Genomic DNA, 15,563 nt, shown 5'->3' on the forward strand with positions numbered 1-15,563 from the left:
TTTTTATAGACTGTTACAAAGTTTTGCTTCATAACATTAATTGAGGGACCACGGTGACTACGCGAGTAAGGCACTGGTTCACTAAACAGAGTATACGTTGTTCGATCCCGGTGTTGACCGATAAATTTCCCCAGAAATTTACAGCGTGATTCCCTCTGATCAGTGATGTAGGACGGGGTGCCTAGTAAAGATCAGTGTCTATAGGCGAAACACCAATACCGAGTGTAGTGTGCACGTAATAAAAAGTCGACAGATGGAATTTCAAATAAGAGTAGGCTGTAGTCTCGCTGTCCTAGTAAAATTTACCCCTTAGCACACCGCATGGTATAACGCGTGATCATTTTTCAGCTAGGTTCAGTAAAGCCGGACGTTAAATCCAATTTCATTTCACATTTTGAATATTGCGTTTGCAATATTTTCTGATGCATTGTTTTGATACGATTGACTGTCGACAAAATGACATAGATGGCCAGTGTCAAAATATTTGGTTCAATATTATTTCAAAATACTAGGTTTGTTTTGTTATTATTATTATTTTGTAGGTAATTTATTTAGTTTCTGTTTTCCTGATTTTTTTTATCGCTAAACAAGAAGAAAAATAGACTCGAGTGTTATTGCAAAAGAAGTCATCTTTTTCTAATTTTAGTGAACGAATGAATCAAGAATATTATAAGAGAGATAAGAAACGTATTTAAAGTCCATCATTTATGCGTTATCACGATCGAAGCATAGCAATGGATTTTGCATGCTCTTGAGATAAAGTACAGGAAACAGCATTATCTTCAACAATTTATCTTGAGAGAAGTTCATGACAAAGATTAATTATAACCCAAGCTTTTCTTGGTTGGGTGTTATGATCACCCGTTGACCGTTGTTTGGCCTATGGATGAATTAATATTAGGGTGAATGTATGTGACCGTTATATATTTACCGAATTGTTAATGATCATTAGCACGGGCCAGCTTGTACCTATACTGTTTTATTACAATCTTCCACTTTGAATTTTCTTGGGTTTAATGACCGTTATCGTTATCGGTATATGATATATGTTATGATGAAACATAATACAACAAAACAAATAACTACTCCACTTTTTCTCTAGACCAATGAAGATCAGTGTTGTTGTCATCGGTTTTAGATTTAAACTCTGTGTTTTTTTAAAAGTGTGTTGTTGACTAGCAGTTTTGGAGTGGGTTCGTTTAAAAACTACCGCTCATTTACACTATATTTCTTGGTCGTGGATTAGACAGATATTCGTATATAGACTGGAACTAAATAATGTAGGTAAAATAGGTGCACAGATAATGGTTAATAGTACGGCGGGGTACAAAAAGGGTATAAGATATAAAGCTTTGATGATTAAATGTATATAAATGTTGTAATAAGACTATCATGGTTTGTATATTTCTGTTTCGGCTTAGCCATGAATTATTGTAGCTTTAAAAATTTGTATGTTTTCTATATATTTGAGGAATTGTTAAATGTTATGATTTATTTACAGCTTTAAATCAAGTTATATTTGAATTTGTTGGAGAACGGATTTCACCGAAGGCTAAAAGGGATTCAGATCTGGTTTTGTGAAGATGGAGCGCCAGTATAGTATTCACACGGGCCAGAAGAACTCTTTTAGTATGGTGGATTATTTTATATTTGGCGGTACCTTACTAGTATCGTCAGTGATTGGAATATACTATGCAATCAAAGACAGGAAGAAAAAGAGTATTAAAGATTTCTTATTGGCGGGAGGTGAGATGCATGTGGTACCTGTAGCTCTTTCTCTGTTGGCAAGTTTCATGTCAGCCATTACTTTATTGGGAACTCCAGCTGAGATATATAACTATACGACTATGTATTTATGGATAGCTTTGGGTTATGTTTTAACAATGGCATCTGCTGCACATATTTATATACCTATATTCTACAATCTGAAGTTAACCAGTTGTTATGAGGTTGGTATAAAATGATTTAGTTTTTTAAGACCTATTATAATATTCTGAAAGCATCTTTATGCCTTTGTGGGCAGACAGTGATTAAGTAGTGGATAAAGTAATTCCCAATGACAAGGATACTGGAAACCTTATTTAGTATTTTTTCTACCGATCCTTGGTATTAGTTAGTATTTAGGGAACTCATAGTCGTCGTGTTACGCCAGTCATACTTTACAAAACAAAACATATATCATTCGAAGTGTCAACTGTGACCCGTTAATACATGTAGGTGTTTTCTTTTTTTAAGCGATTCAAGATTCATATCGTACGACCAAGTGGTTTCTTGAGGATGAGTGAAGGGATCCTTTGCTAATCACCAACCAGAACCACAACTGTTTTTATTTTTGTCTAAACCGTGCAAACTATTGCAAAAAGTGACCGACAATGAATGATGTTTTATAGATATACATACGTCTTAACACATGACACAATTATATGAAATACAAGTTACTTATTATTTTAGCGTTTTCCGAGATTCTATCCGGATTATCGTCCTTATTGTTAAAATTGTTTGACGTTCTAACTCATGACGTCAACTGGCAGACTATCGCCATTTTTTTAATTGTCTGTTTGTGTTTTCCTGAGTATGATGTCTTGTCCGTGTAAATTTTGTGTGGTGCAGTCCCCCTGCACTTACTATTAGAAGTCTATTTCTGGCGAAATTTCGACGAGGGTTCGAACTTCTTCAATCAAGTGTCATATTTTATTCTCATTCATTTGCTAAATGCCGCTTACACAGTTTATACATGTTCTAAACATCATATTCATATATACAAAATAATGGACAATTGTAATTTTGACAAATCCGCGTAATACCGACAAGATGGGAGGTGGGTGGGTATAGCTTATACTGGATAAACTATTTATAAAACTCACAGACAAGAATACACGATGTTATATCCAATATAAAGCATTCAGTTCAATTGAATGAAAATTAAAGATGTGCGCATTGTAAAAGCTAATTGATGTCTTTACAGACCGTCTCTTTTCGCCAATGACCATGATACAATCACAAACAAGGATCAAAATACCAACTGAACTTACCGACACCAGACCATACAAAAATAGATCTATATACGCTGCCTATCATATACAAAATGGTTACGTTTTGATAAATGTTTATAGATATATTTTAAAATTAAACTGCTTGCACTATGAAATTTATGCACCATCTTGAATCAATCAATTTTGTATAATGGGTTAATCTGACAATTTGTTGTTATTTATTACATTTTTGTGTACTTGAGTAATTATTGCCAATACCGGGCGAGTGGAGGTGTGGGTCCAAAGTGGGACCTCCACATTTTTGGTTGAGTACAAGATCAAAAGTTCCGTTGGATGACTGAGATGAAATACGTAGGTGCATTAAAGGACCTAACAATATCCATTTAATTTCTATTTATTAACATGAATTCGTATTGTGCTCTTTATTTCAGTATTTAGAATTGAGATTCAGTAAATGTGTTCGGATGATAGGCACATTAGTGTTTATTACACAGATGGTAAGTGTTGATTATAAACTTGTTATCTAAAGATGTGAATAGTTGCAACTGTCCTTTCATAACAAATATCCAAGGCTTTGAGTGAACTTTAAAAGAAGTCAGCAACTCTTCCTAGCCGATCATTAGTCCCTGTGGGGGCGAATTGGACAAATTGACTACTCTACGGGTCATATCGCTTGATCAATTCATACTTCATACATCTCACGAAACATTGTTAAGTAAACATTTAACTATATGGAAGCCTATAACTACCATTCATAATTTCTACTTTTCGCCCCTTCAAAACACAAAAGACGAGAAGTAGAAGTTACGACAAAATGTGAGGCGACGGCACGCTATACAAGCCAAAATCGACTCGAAAATAGGAAATTAAGAAATAATACACTGCGATAATAGCGCCCCTCGTTTTTTCCTAATTTCTTATTTTCGAATTGCATTTTGGCTTGTGTACCGTCTTGTACGACAGCAAGCTAAAATGATAAGTCGCTAATAGCGCGTGTGTTTATTTCCTAATTTCTACTTTTCGAGTTGCATTATGGCTTGGTATGCGTGTTGTCGCCTTCTTACTGACAAAATACAAAAATATGACTAAGTCGAAAGTCGACAAGACGGTACACAAGCCAAAATGGAATTCGTAAATAAGAAATTAGGAAAAAACGAGGGACGCAATTATCGCGGTGTAATAGTTCTTAATTTCCTATTTTCGAGTCGATTTTGGCTTGTATAGCGTGCTGTCGTCTCACATTTTGTCGTAACTTCTACTTTTCGACTTTCGTGTTTTGAAGGGGCGAAAAGTAGAAATTACGAGTGGTAGTTATATCTAGGCTTCTATATTTAACAAAGATTATCGCCGAAACATCTCTTGGATTGTAGATTTGTCCAACCTTTCTACGTTCCCCACAACACCGTGATGTTAAAAGCTAACTGCTAGATTTAATTCGAAAAATATATGAATGCTTTTTCTAATGAGTTTCTGAAACTTTACAATAGAAGAGACCGATTTTAGTTCCGTTCACATTGAATATGATAACGTGCAAACTATTATTTTGTGTACATTTAATTTAATATGTATATGACATTTTTATTATCTAATAATGCCATTAAGTTTTGATAACGTAGTGGATTTATATGAAATCTAAAGTGATCATGGAAGACTCTCCATTCAGAAATAGCCTTATTTTATGGGTTAAGTGGTAAATTTTCTAAAATATAAATAAGAAGTGATGTGCATTAAGATACACATATTGGTACACAACTTCTAGGTTAAGAGTTAGAATTATGTCGTAAATGCCACTCCATATGAGTGTACGAGTGGTTTGATGTAAATAAAATGTAATGCATTGACGTAAGCATATTAGTATACGCGTCGCTAGGTTAAGACGTAGAATTGTGTTGTAAATCTCGATCCATATGAGTGTCCGAATGGATTAATGTAAATAAGTATATAGTTATGCATTGAAATGAGCGTATACGTAGCTCCCTGTATGCTACACACATTACTAGGTTAAGGAGTAGAATTATGTCGTAAATTCTGCTCCATATAAGGGACTTAACGCATGCAGGTTAAATATAAGATCTTTCCACTATTAGTCCTTGGCTTTGGATGGCATACTTCTGAAAATGAGTATAGGGTCACCCAGGTGCGGACTTAAGGGGGGGGGGGCGAAAGACAAAGTAAGCACCCTAAGCAACAGCTCCCCTGCCCCCCCCCCACACACACCTCCTCTCAGGTTCAGGTCAGTATATTACATATTATACGTCGCTCGCAACCATTATGCATCTATGCTATCATTCTTCCACTCCGTTGTGGTCTTATACTATCTCATTAATATCATATTCACGGTTAGTAAACCACCCAGTTAGTAATAGTACCACTAGAGCAGACTATACAAATGTTCTGATCCTCTCGAGACAAGAATTTGTCCCCATCAATGAACTCAAATGCCAGGATATTGACTAAAATTTTCAGGCCCAGTCCTAATAAATTAAAAGTTCAATCACATATCATACGTCGCTATCTGATTTTTTTTTTCGCCTACAACGCTCGATTCCTCCATTATATCATTAAAAATAATAGCAAAACAGAAGTTTTTGTCTGTTTCATATATGTTCTGATGGGGATTGCATTCGCTTTCCATGAAGGGGTTCAGAAGCTCTCTGTATTGATATACATGTACAACCGACAAAAATACGATCTGTCTAAACAACTTGCTCATTTGTGAGCGACATTTTGCATTAAAATAATTAATTGATAAATCGCATTTATTAAAAACGCCTTTTATCTTTTTTAGACAATATACTTGGGAATTGTTTTGTATGGACCATCAATGGCTATAAATGCAGGTACGTTTTCACAGATTATAATATGATCAAGGGTTTGTCTATGGGTCGAGATTGACCAGTAATCCGCTCTCCCACGTCCTTTTTAATCCACACAGATGTTAAGAATACTTATAACGAAACGAATTATGTATGCAAACGTCGCTCCACTATCCAACATACAGGAAATGTGCCCTGTTTAAGCCCCCCCCCCCCACACACACACACACTTCACAAAACAATTTAGTCAGCAAACCTGTCACGGTTAAGGACATATTTTGCAACTAAAAAGGTAAAGTCCCAAGCCAAGCCTGGTTCAGATTTAAAACGCGATATAGCACCTAAATAGGTACATATTGACTCGCTCCACGGCCCATAATGCAAGAAATGTGCCCTATTTAAGTTGACCTGAAACGTGTCACGGTTAAGGACATATATTGCAACTAAAAAAAGTTAAAGTACCAAGCCAAAACTGGTTCAAATTTAAAACGCGACCTGGCACCTTAATTGCGGTACACATTGAATCTACTTGTAAAAATACACTGGGTACAAAATCTTATGTATTCATCCAGTAAACAAATGACTGTAAACGCTTCGGTTGATTTGTTTCTTCGAATTATATCTTTTGTAACAGAAGACAAAAGAAGAGGTTTTAACCTTGGCCATAGTATATATTATTGTCTTTTCTAAATACGAGATTAGACAATTATTTCTTTTTCAATTATCTAAATCTCTTTGATCTCTCTTTTACGTATATCAAAACTCTGTTGAATTGATGATTGTATTAAATATTTTAGTAACTGGTCTGTCTCTATGGGGAGCTATCTGCACCGTGGGAATAGTTTGTATCTTTTATACGACTTTGGTTAGTATTGTAAAATACGTTCTTACTTACTATATATAAGACTAATAGAAGGTATTGTATATTTCTTTGAATGTGAATTCTAACGTGAGGGTACGGGTGGTATTCGAAACGGCAGTATGTTCTAACATCCCAATCGATATTTCACCGATATATCAGCTGATCTTTCCCTGTCCCTTCGTAATTGGGGGATCACGTGGCTGAGTGGGTAAGACGCTGACTCGCTAGCCTGGAGGTCGGGTGTTCGATCCTTGCATTGGCCGAGAAAGTTCATCCAGATTTTCCGCGTGCTTCCCCCTTGTCAGTGATGCAGGACGGAGGGCCAGACAAGGACAGCTGTCTAGTCCTTCGGATGAGACGAAAAACCGAGGTCCTGTCTATACATCGGAATGTACGTAAAAGATCCCTTGGCAGATGGAATTCGATATAAGAGTAGGCGATAGTGCCGCTGCCCGGGCAAAATTTCCCTCATAGCACACTGTATGGCGTATGCCCGTCTTCATTAGCCCAGCATAGGAGCAGAAGAGTAGGACGTTAAACCTCATTTCATTTCATTTCATATCCCTTCGTAATTGATTACCCAATATGTTCTGTCGTTTAGGACAATATGTGGTCTACTATAGCATGGTTTACAATTCCCACAACAACACAATCTTCTAGATGTAATTTAAGAAATTGCTTTATAATCCGTCAATATTTCTTGGAAGACAGCACAGAATTATTGAAGTGGGCCCATGGAAGAACTTATTAAGGTCACCAAGAAGTACAATTGCGTCAATATTTCCTTTGACCATCCAGCAGTATGGTCAAGGTTAGTTAGAACAAGATTTGGTCAATCCGGAGAGTTTGCTTAGTCATGTTTTGGATAGGGTAAGACTTGGGTTTGTTCCCATTATTGGTAGTGACTTGACATATTCTTTATAACAGGGTGGCATGAAAGCTGTGTTATGGACAGATGCATTTCAAGTTGTAATGATGGGAATGGGTTTACTGGCAGTAATGATACAAGGTTCAATAGAAATTGGAGGTTTATCAAAAGCTTGGGAAATCGCTGCACAGAATCAACGAGTTGTTTATGATGAGTAAGAAAGTTATATATTGATTAATTCATAATATATTCATGACATTTAAGGATAATGTTCCCTTAAGATTTGTTTAATTATTCTGTTTAATTTACTGTACTGAATACAAGACGTTTTGCTAAGAATTGATTTAGCAGCACTAGCAACGTTTTAAAGAGAACTGAATAATAAATAGTATTGAAGGAACTCCCTGTAACATCTTTCAAACAGCCTTCACAAACAGTTAAACGGAAAAATATATCTATAGGAAAGCTCGTCTAAAACAATACTATGGCGTATTTTACTTTCCAGTTTTAGTGTTTCCCCAGCAACAAGACATAGTTTCTGGTCTCTCGTGATTGGTGGAGCCTTTCTCTGGACGTCTGTATATGGAACGAATCAAGCCCAGGTTCAAAGAACGCTGGCTTGTCCAACAGTTAGACATGCTCAAATGTTAGTAAAAATGTTTCTTTCAATGATACCCTGATACCCAAAAGACACGTTCCCTACAAATTTAATGCTTACATTCATCTAAACGCCTATTTTTATGAAATAATTTCAATGTACACTAATTTTGCACTGTATTCATTTCTCATTTAAAGATACATTAGCCAAGAACTAAATCTGCCTATTACAGGTCATTTTGGTCTTAAATGTTACATTCATTAAGAAAAGTTTAAGACCACCCGCTCCTGGACACCAATATTGTTGATATTCTGCCGTGTTCCCGTTATATTGGCATACTATTCATACTAGTGCCATGGCTGGGATACCGGGAGGTCTCGTGGTGATAACCAGTTATGACGTCATTTCTTTAGGTCATCGGATGACTCCGATTTTAAGTAGATTAGAACGGTTCGGCCATTTAATGATTTAATTTAAAAATGGGGAAGCGAGGCTAAGTTACGAATATACCCGTACCGTGGTTAAGATAATAAACAATCAATGCACACATCTTGTCAAAACTACAAACAATGATAACTTAGCTCAGAATAAAGTACATTTTTGAACTATAATAGCTCTTTATCTAAATTTTACATAATGTATCTTTAAATCACTATTTACTAATAGGATCTATACTGTGTCCTATCAACCATAAATTTGTGAAAGTAAAAATTACAGATGAAAGCAAGCGAATCGCGTAATTCGTTGTATAAAACACTCCTTTGTTAGAAATATTCAAGAAGAAAAGAGGGTAGTAATTAAAATATAAGCCGGATCACTCAATTGAAAAGAAATGTATTCCTTCGGGAATGAATACCCGGTCTACCCCAAGATGTATAAGGGATTTGGAAAAGACAAAGGCCGCCTTGTCTACGATATCACCCTTGGTGGAAATGGACGTAAAACTCCAGGAACGAATGAACAAACGAACAAAGACCGCGTCTCCTAAGACTTGTAACCCTTCCCATGTATGGCTCTTTTAGAAACCAAATCAGTCATTAATGACGTCAATAACCACTAGATCACAGAGATACTGTTCTTGAATTTGTATTCACTAAATTCTTTGAAATAAGGCTTTTTTTATTTTTTCATTGTTTGGAAGGAGACCAAACAGATGAATTCGTCAACAATCGAGATGCCTTAATTTATTCCGGTCGTGCTAAAACTCGCTGAACACTACATTTAGTTTAGACACCTCTATAAAAACTACCTACCAATAGGATAAATTTGATCAACCTCGTAATATTAGTAAGTTTAGGAATGTTAAATAAGGAACAAAAATATTGACTATTATAAACAACTGTTAGCTTTATTTACCGTCTCTTGTTTGGTGATTGTAATCATGTCCTGATGGTTTTACTTTACTTACTATCTGGGAGCCGCGGTGGCTCAGTGAGTAAGACACTGGCTTGCTAACCTGGGCGGTCCCGTGTTTGACCCCGTTATTAGCCGAGAAGGTTTATCGGGAATTTCGTTTGTGGTTCCACCTTGTCGGATATAACGAAAAACCGAGGTCCCGTGTACACATTTGCGTGTACGTAATAGAACCCTTGACAGCCGGAATTCTAGATAAGAGTAGGTCGTAGCAAAATATCCCCCATAAAACTGTATTATGACGTATGCCCAGTGGGTCCATTTCATTTCATTTCATGCCTACTATCTTCGGACGTGTGATACATATCGTGTCCAGCTGTGTCTGGTGTTACTGATGGTATATGGTGATACAATTATCTAACGACATTTACCAACTTTTCAATAATATTCTCACTTCGGATGCCTTTCATTCCCCGTTTCAGACTTTATACTTTCTCTCTCCTCTATTCACAAGTCCAGGTTCGCATACTATGAACATCAGATAATCGTTTCGCTAATTATATGTACTACCTTCTGTATATTAAACATACATTATGCAAGAGCTAAATCTGCCTATTGCAGGTCTTTCTTTAGGCCTGAAATGTTATCTAAATTATTAATTAGACATTGTCAAAGCTTGCCTGTGATATTTATTAGATTAGGATCCGATTTGCTGCTCAACTTTCATTCATGATTTAATCATAAAATGGATAATCGAGACTATGTTTTTTATCGTACCGACTTTAGTAATGATGATTGAGGCTAGGCCGAAAATTCAGTCGATAAAATCTCGGTTCAGAGTGGTTCAATTTGGCTGACATTTTCAGCAATTTCCCTTTACATTATCTAGCTTTTAACTATTGTAGTCGGAACTGGCAGCTCTTTATCTAATCTCCCATAATGTATCTTTAAGTCGCAGTATTACCTTTTTTCTTCTATTAGCTCTTTATCTAATATCCCATAATGTATCTTTAACTCAATTGTACTATATTTTGATTAATCGAGAGGAAACATTTCTTTCTTTGTAAATTACACCCGTATATAATTTATGATTATAATTAAACAGTATTTATATTTCTGTAAATAATTTCTTACTGGAGATGATCACATAATTAAGTACTGTAACTCTATAATATGTAAATATTTATTGAATAAATTTAGAAAAAATACCTGGGAAAAACAAAAGTATAATAAGAAATTGACTTGTAATTAATTATTAGAGCCAATTCAAATCCACCGGTTATGTCTTAGTTAATGTATTATTTGTTCTTTTCAGGGCTATATGGTTAAATGCTCCAGGTCTTATGATAATTCTTGTACTATCATCACTAATTGGTATTGTCATGTATGCCTTCTATGCTACATGTGATCCTATCAAATTTGGCCTTGTATTTGCTTCAGATCAGGTATTATCCAAATATCCATGGGTATTTTAAAAATAAAGACTTATGGAATAACAGCTACTTATTTATTTGGGCGACGTTTCGAAGAGTATCAAGCTAATACAGTAATACAAATATTATGAGGCTAATTTATACAGAAAAACTATAACAACAATTCTTGAAACCACACAGGACAACAACAAGATCAAAGGAGGGGATATTCTACTTAACTGGGTTAATTAAATGGCTTCACTTCACTATAGTGGGAGACTTAAACGTACAGCAGACTGCGATTAACAAGCGGAAAACAGTTGGTAGAAGACAACCCAAGAATTTACTTAGACTTATGTAAACGGACAGCAAATAACGACAAATACAGCGAATCACGTGCCAAACAAGACTGCTTAAATAAAGTTTTACGGCTTGGTTAGTTCCTGGGGATTAAAATATAATATTTTTACAGGGATTTTTGAAGCAAACTTTTGATAGATCAATAATTTTGAATATGTTTTTAGAATACCAAATATATCACTATGTCGAACATCTGTACACGGGAAGGTATCTTTAATTGATTACTATTATTGAAACAAAAAATAAGGAACAAATTTTAAATAATTTGGCTTACGCGATAAAATGAAACAACCGCGTTGTACGAAACATTCATACAAAATAACATATTTATATAAAATTATGATCAAATTATGAGTAAATTTGGCAATGAAATAAAATCGTTATGGTATTTTACTCTTGTGATGAAATACGTTTCATATATGGTCCGAAATATTTGCATAAAATGAAGCTGCTTAAACATGTTCTATGAGATCATCTATGTTAACTGAGGAGGTAAGGACATGTTTAATCTTTTATGTTTCAGTTATTCCCGTTATTTGTTATGGATATACTTGGTCATATTCCTGGCATACCTGGCCTGTTTATAGCTTGTATATTTTCTGGTTCTCTCAGGTATACTATACAAGCTTCTGAAAGCCAATAAATATCGATTAGCTTTGTCAATAAAAAAACTAAAACACACTTAAAAGCTAATGAAGAAAAGGCTTTTATTGTCATGCATCATATCTTGTAGAAGTGTGTGTAAAAGATAGTGTTAATGGGTACTGGTTGACCTAGGTCTTTTGTCTCATCCAAACGACTAGAAACCGTTCCTCATCCTGCACCTCTGACAAGGGGAAATCAGACTGAAATATTTCGATAATTTATAGGACAACACCGAGATCGATATTATAATAAGCACAATAATTTCTCCATCAGTCACTGCTTCACGATGAGAGGTTTAGTATCTTAACGGCATGCGCTGTTTAAATTGGGAATTTTTTCCAAACACCCTCCACCAAATAAATGTATAACTGAGTTTGTTGATCCATCTTTCAGTTCGATATCTTCAGGACTGAATTCTTTAGCAGCGGTCGTCTTACAAGATATATTAAAACCATGGTGTCTTAAGGGTATATCAGAGAAAAGAGCAACGATGTACTCTAAAATAATAGGTATGTAAATATACTCTTTGGGATAGAATCAGAATCGATTGTGATGCAGTATTGTAATAAACTTTCAACACCTTAACGCATAATTAAGTGAAATTTAATCCAGTGATAGGTCTAAATAAAAACATCCATAGTTTTTCAATATACTTAATTTTTTATGAAAGTAGAACAATGCCATTTTTTTCACATATTGTTCTCTGATATTTGTCTTGGTCTATAAGACATTTTACATCGATTTTCAGCATTGGTATTTGGAATAGTATGTCTTGGTTTAACCTGGGTAGCGTCTCAATTAGGAGGTATATTACAGGTGAAGTGACCCCAAATCTACCAATAAGCTAATAAAGTAATAAAACTGTAACACTAATTATGAAAAAAAAGTAATGGAACAGTAACAAAATTAATTCTTTGCGCATAAATTAGTAATTGTTATAGTTTTTTTAATCCATCCAGTTCTAAGTTATTAAAGAAATGAAACAGGGTATTGAAGAAACCATATATTTAATATATTCAAACATTATATCATTTATAGTATTAGCGTTTCTCAAGCATGGCTCACTTCTTGTTACTCTTGTTTTGTATTTGCAGGCAGCCCTGTCATTATTTGGAATGCTTGGTGCGCCAATGCTGGGTGTTTTTACGCTTGGAATTTTATTTCCATGGGCCAACTGGAAGGTGGGTTTATTTGTTTTCTTTACAACCTTTTGTGTACTTATGATAGATCAAGCTAGTCATATTTTGAACACTTCTAGTCGTATATTGTGCTATGGATGCTGTTTTCTTAAATTATTGGAATTCAATTTAATTATGTTAGAAGTTCACTCAGCTTTACAACCAGTTTGTTTTGTAACATAACTTTGAGAGCGTACAACTGCAAGCTAATGCTTATGATCCTTTTACAAAATCAAAAGATTAACATGTACAGAACCACTGAATGGAATGCATTTAATTTGTTTATGATGACTTTGATCATACATAACCTGATTTGACATCCAAAAACAAACTTAAGCGGTTAACGACCAACAAGAGTTATTTAATCCCCGCATCTCCATAGAGGATCCAGTTTTAAGCTTTCTTGGCATTGACATGATAATACAATAAATAAAACGAGGGGTGGGGGGGGGGGGGTCAACGTAAGATCCTCAGCTGCCTTTCTCTCTGCAATGTAACATGGTTGAATAACATTATAATGCGATTATCCAACACTGCCATCAAATGAAAAAAAAATTCTGTTAATACTTCATCTTTTAAAACCCACATCTATTTTGAAGCAGCCTTGTCAGTCGTGTGGTGGTTTGTGTGGTAGATAATTGTGCAGGGTGGTGATTTCTTTCCAGGGTGCTGTAGTAGGATTGTTAAGCAGTATCATTATTATGTTTTGGATTGGCATTGGTTCATTTTTAGCCAAATTACCAACCAATAGAAGTCCAGTTAGTGTTGAAGGGTGTAATTGGACTTTAGTTCATAGAGAGGAACCTATTAATAATATAACTATATCTCCTATATATAACACAACTGTAGAACCACCTGAACTGTAAGTATTATAATAATATATATGTACAAATAAAACCGTGGATTTGATTACATAGGGTAGTTTCAGTAAGTAAGGCTTCGGGGCCCTTATTCACGAAAACTTAAACTAAGATACAATCGAAATTTTAAGAAATACTGCAATTCGATTGGCTGACCAGTAAAATCAATTTGCATATATCCAATGAAGTTGCAGTATTTCTTAAAATTTCGGTTGTAACTTAGTTTAAGTTTTCGTGAATAAGGGCCCTGGTTCGCTAATGGCTATAGCCGGGCAATTTCAACAAAGAACAGTACCTAGACGTTCGAATGGTTATAAAAACTTGGGCGTGTATCTATAAAAGAACCTTTGACAGTTAGCATTCAAATTAAGAGTAGGCCGCAATGATGCAGTCTTGTCTGCGATATAACTTCTGTGGAAGCGGACGTTAAAATACCAGGTAGTAGAATGATGCAGCCCGTGCAAAATTTCCCTCCTAGCACAAGGTGTGACATATGCTCGTCTTTATTGGCCCTGTTGGTGCATAAAAATAAGACATTAAAACTCATTTCACTTTTTTTTCATTTACGTAGGGTTCCTGTGCCATGTTTCATAAAGCACACGTAAACCTTCTGATCATATAGATTAGATGTACATGCATGATTTAATGGTTGCTGAAATTATACAAGCTTCCGCGGATAAAAGATTTTAATGTTTTACCTTTCGTTTGCTTGGCTTTGTTCTATACTCATTATCCGTTGGGTTTAGTTCACAAACTTAGCAATTTTATTTTTGTAATGTAATTTCTTTCGTCTTCAGCAAATAAATTTGTAAATATTATTGTATACTTCAAGTGGGACATATACATTCTTTTTGAATTGTAACATAAATTGGTTTACGTGAAATGGTTTATTTTTGTTTTATTTTCAGTCCAATGTTTGTAGGTTTATATAGTATATCGTATTTGTGGTATAGTGCAATAGCTGTATTTATTGTAGTATTTATAGGTCTTATTGTTAGTTTTATAACAGGTAAGTTTAACAGAAATATTTGTATATACAGGACTAGCACAAATCCCTGAATCTGGTAGTGGGTGGGTAAGATCTTGCATTGGTTCAAGTGTTTCGATCCCAAGCCTGTACGTAAGAAGGGTGGTGGTCGACTGCCCATTTACCCCTACGCGCATGCGAAATATTGGTATAAAATTGTATGTGTTAGTCCCGAAATGAGCTGGTTTGTGTCGAGCTGGCGTTAAACCACATTTCTCTCTTCCTCCTTGAATGTCGAACCCCATCTCCCCCCCCCCCACCACAAGAAAAAAATACATATTCTGAAATATTTTTAAGGTAACATGTGATGATGTTAAAAGACCATCTTATTGTGTGCTTATTCCAGCTGGACAAGAACGACAGAGATCGGAGGATAGCAAGGCAAATAGAGAGACAAATAACAAGAAAATGTGTATCGAGCCTAAATTTAATCTTCACAAAATTGCATTTCCGGTCCTTGTGAATTATTTGCTATCTACTTTGAGGTTGTTATACAATGGTTTTTTTTTACTTTTTCTTCAGGGCGACAAGATCCATCAGAATTAGATCCAAGATTAATTTGCCCTATATTTGATATTTTTGTACCTTGCT

At 35.2% G+C, this 15,563-nt stretch overlaps 1 protein-coding gene across 1 annotated transcript; it reads left to right on the forward strand.

The window, feature by feature from the left end:
• Positions 1-1,170: 1,170 nt before the first annotated feature.
• On the forward strand, positions 1,171-11,045 carry LOC126810427 (sodium-coupled monocarboxylate transporter 2). Its single transcript, XM_050535488.2, has 8 exons — positions 1,171-1,280; positions 1,502-1,949; positions 3,425-3,490; positions 5,782-5,833; positions 6,607-6,674; positions 7,599-7,753; positions 8,045-8,185; positions 10,806-11,045. Exons 2-8 carry the CDS (start codon positions 1,584-1,586, stop codon positions 10,963-10,965), a joined length of 1,008 nt encoding a protein of 335 aa, XP_050391445.1. The 5' UTR covers positions 1,171-1,280; positions 1,502-1,583; the 3' UTR covers positions 10,966-11,045.
• Positions 11,046-15,563: the final 4,518 nt, after the last annotated feature.

This window comes from Patella vulgata, chromosome 2, assembly GCF_932274485.2.
Source record: "Patella vulgata chromosome 2, xgPatVulg1.2, whole genome shotgun sequence".
NCBI lineage: Eukaryota > Metazoa > Mollusca > Gastropoda > Patellidae > Patella > Patella vulgata.

Bases quoted from the DNA above. Each gene is read 5' to 3' on its own strand.
- LOC126810427 (XM_050535488.2), top strand. From the start codon at position 1,584: ATGGAGCGCCAGTATAGTATTCACACGGGCCAGAAGAACTCTTTTAGT. The intron at 1,950-3,424 runs GTTGGTATAAAA...TCTTTATTTCAG, and splicing joins AGTTAACCAGTTGTTATGAG to TATTTAGAATTGAGATTCAG. The intron at 6,675-7,598 runs GTTAGTATTGTA...TCTTTATAACAG, and splicing joins GTATCTTTTATACGACTTTG to GGTGGCATGAAAGCTGTGTT.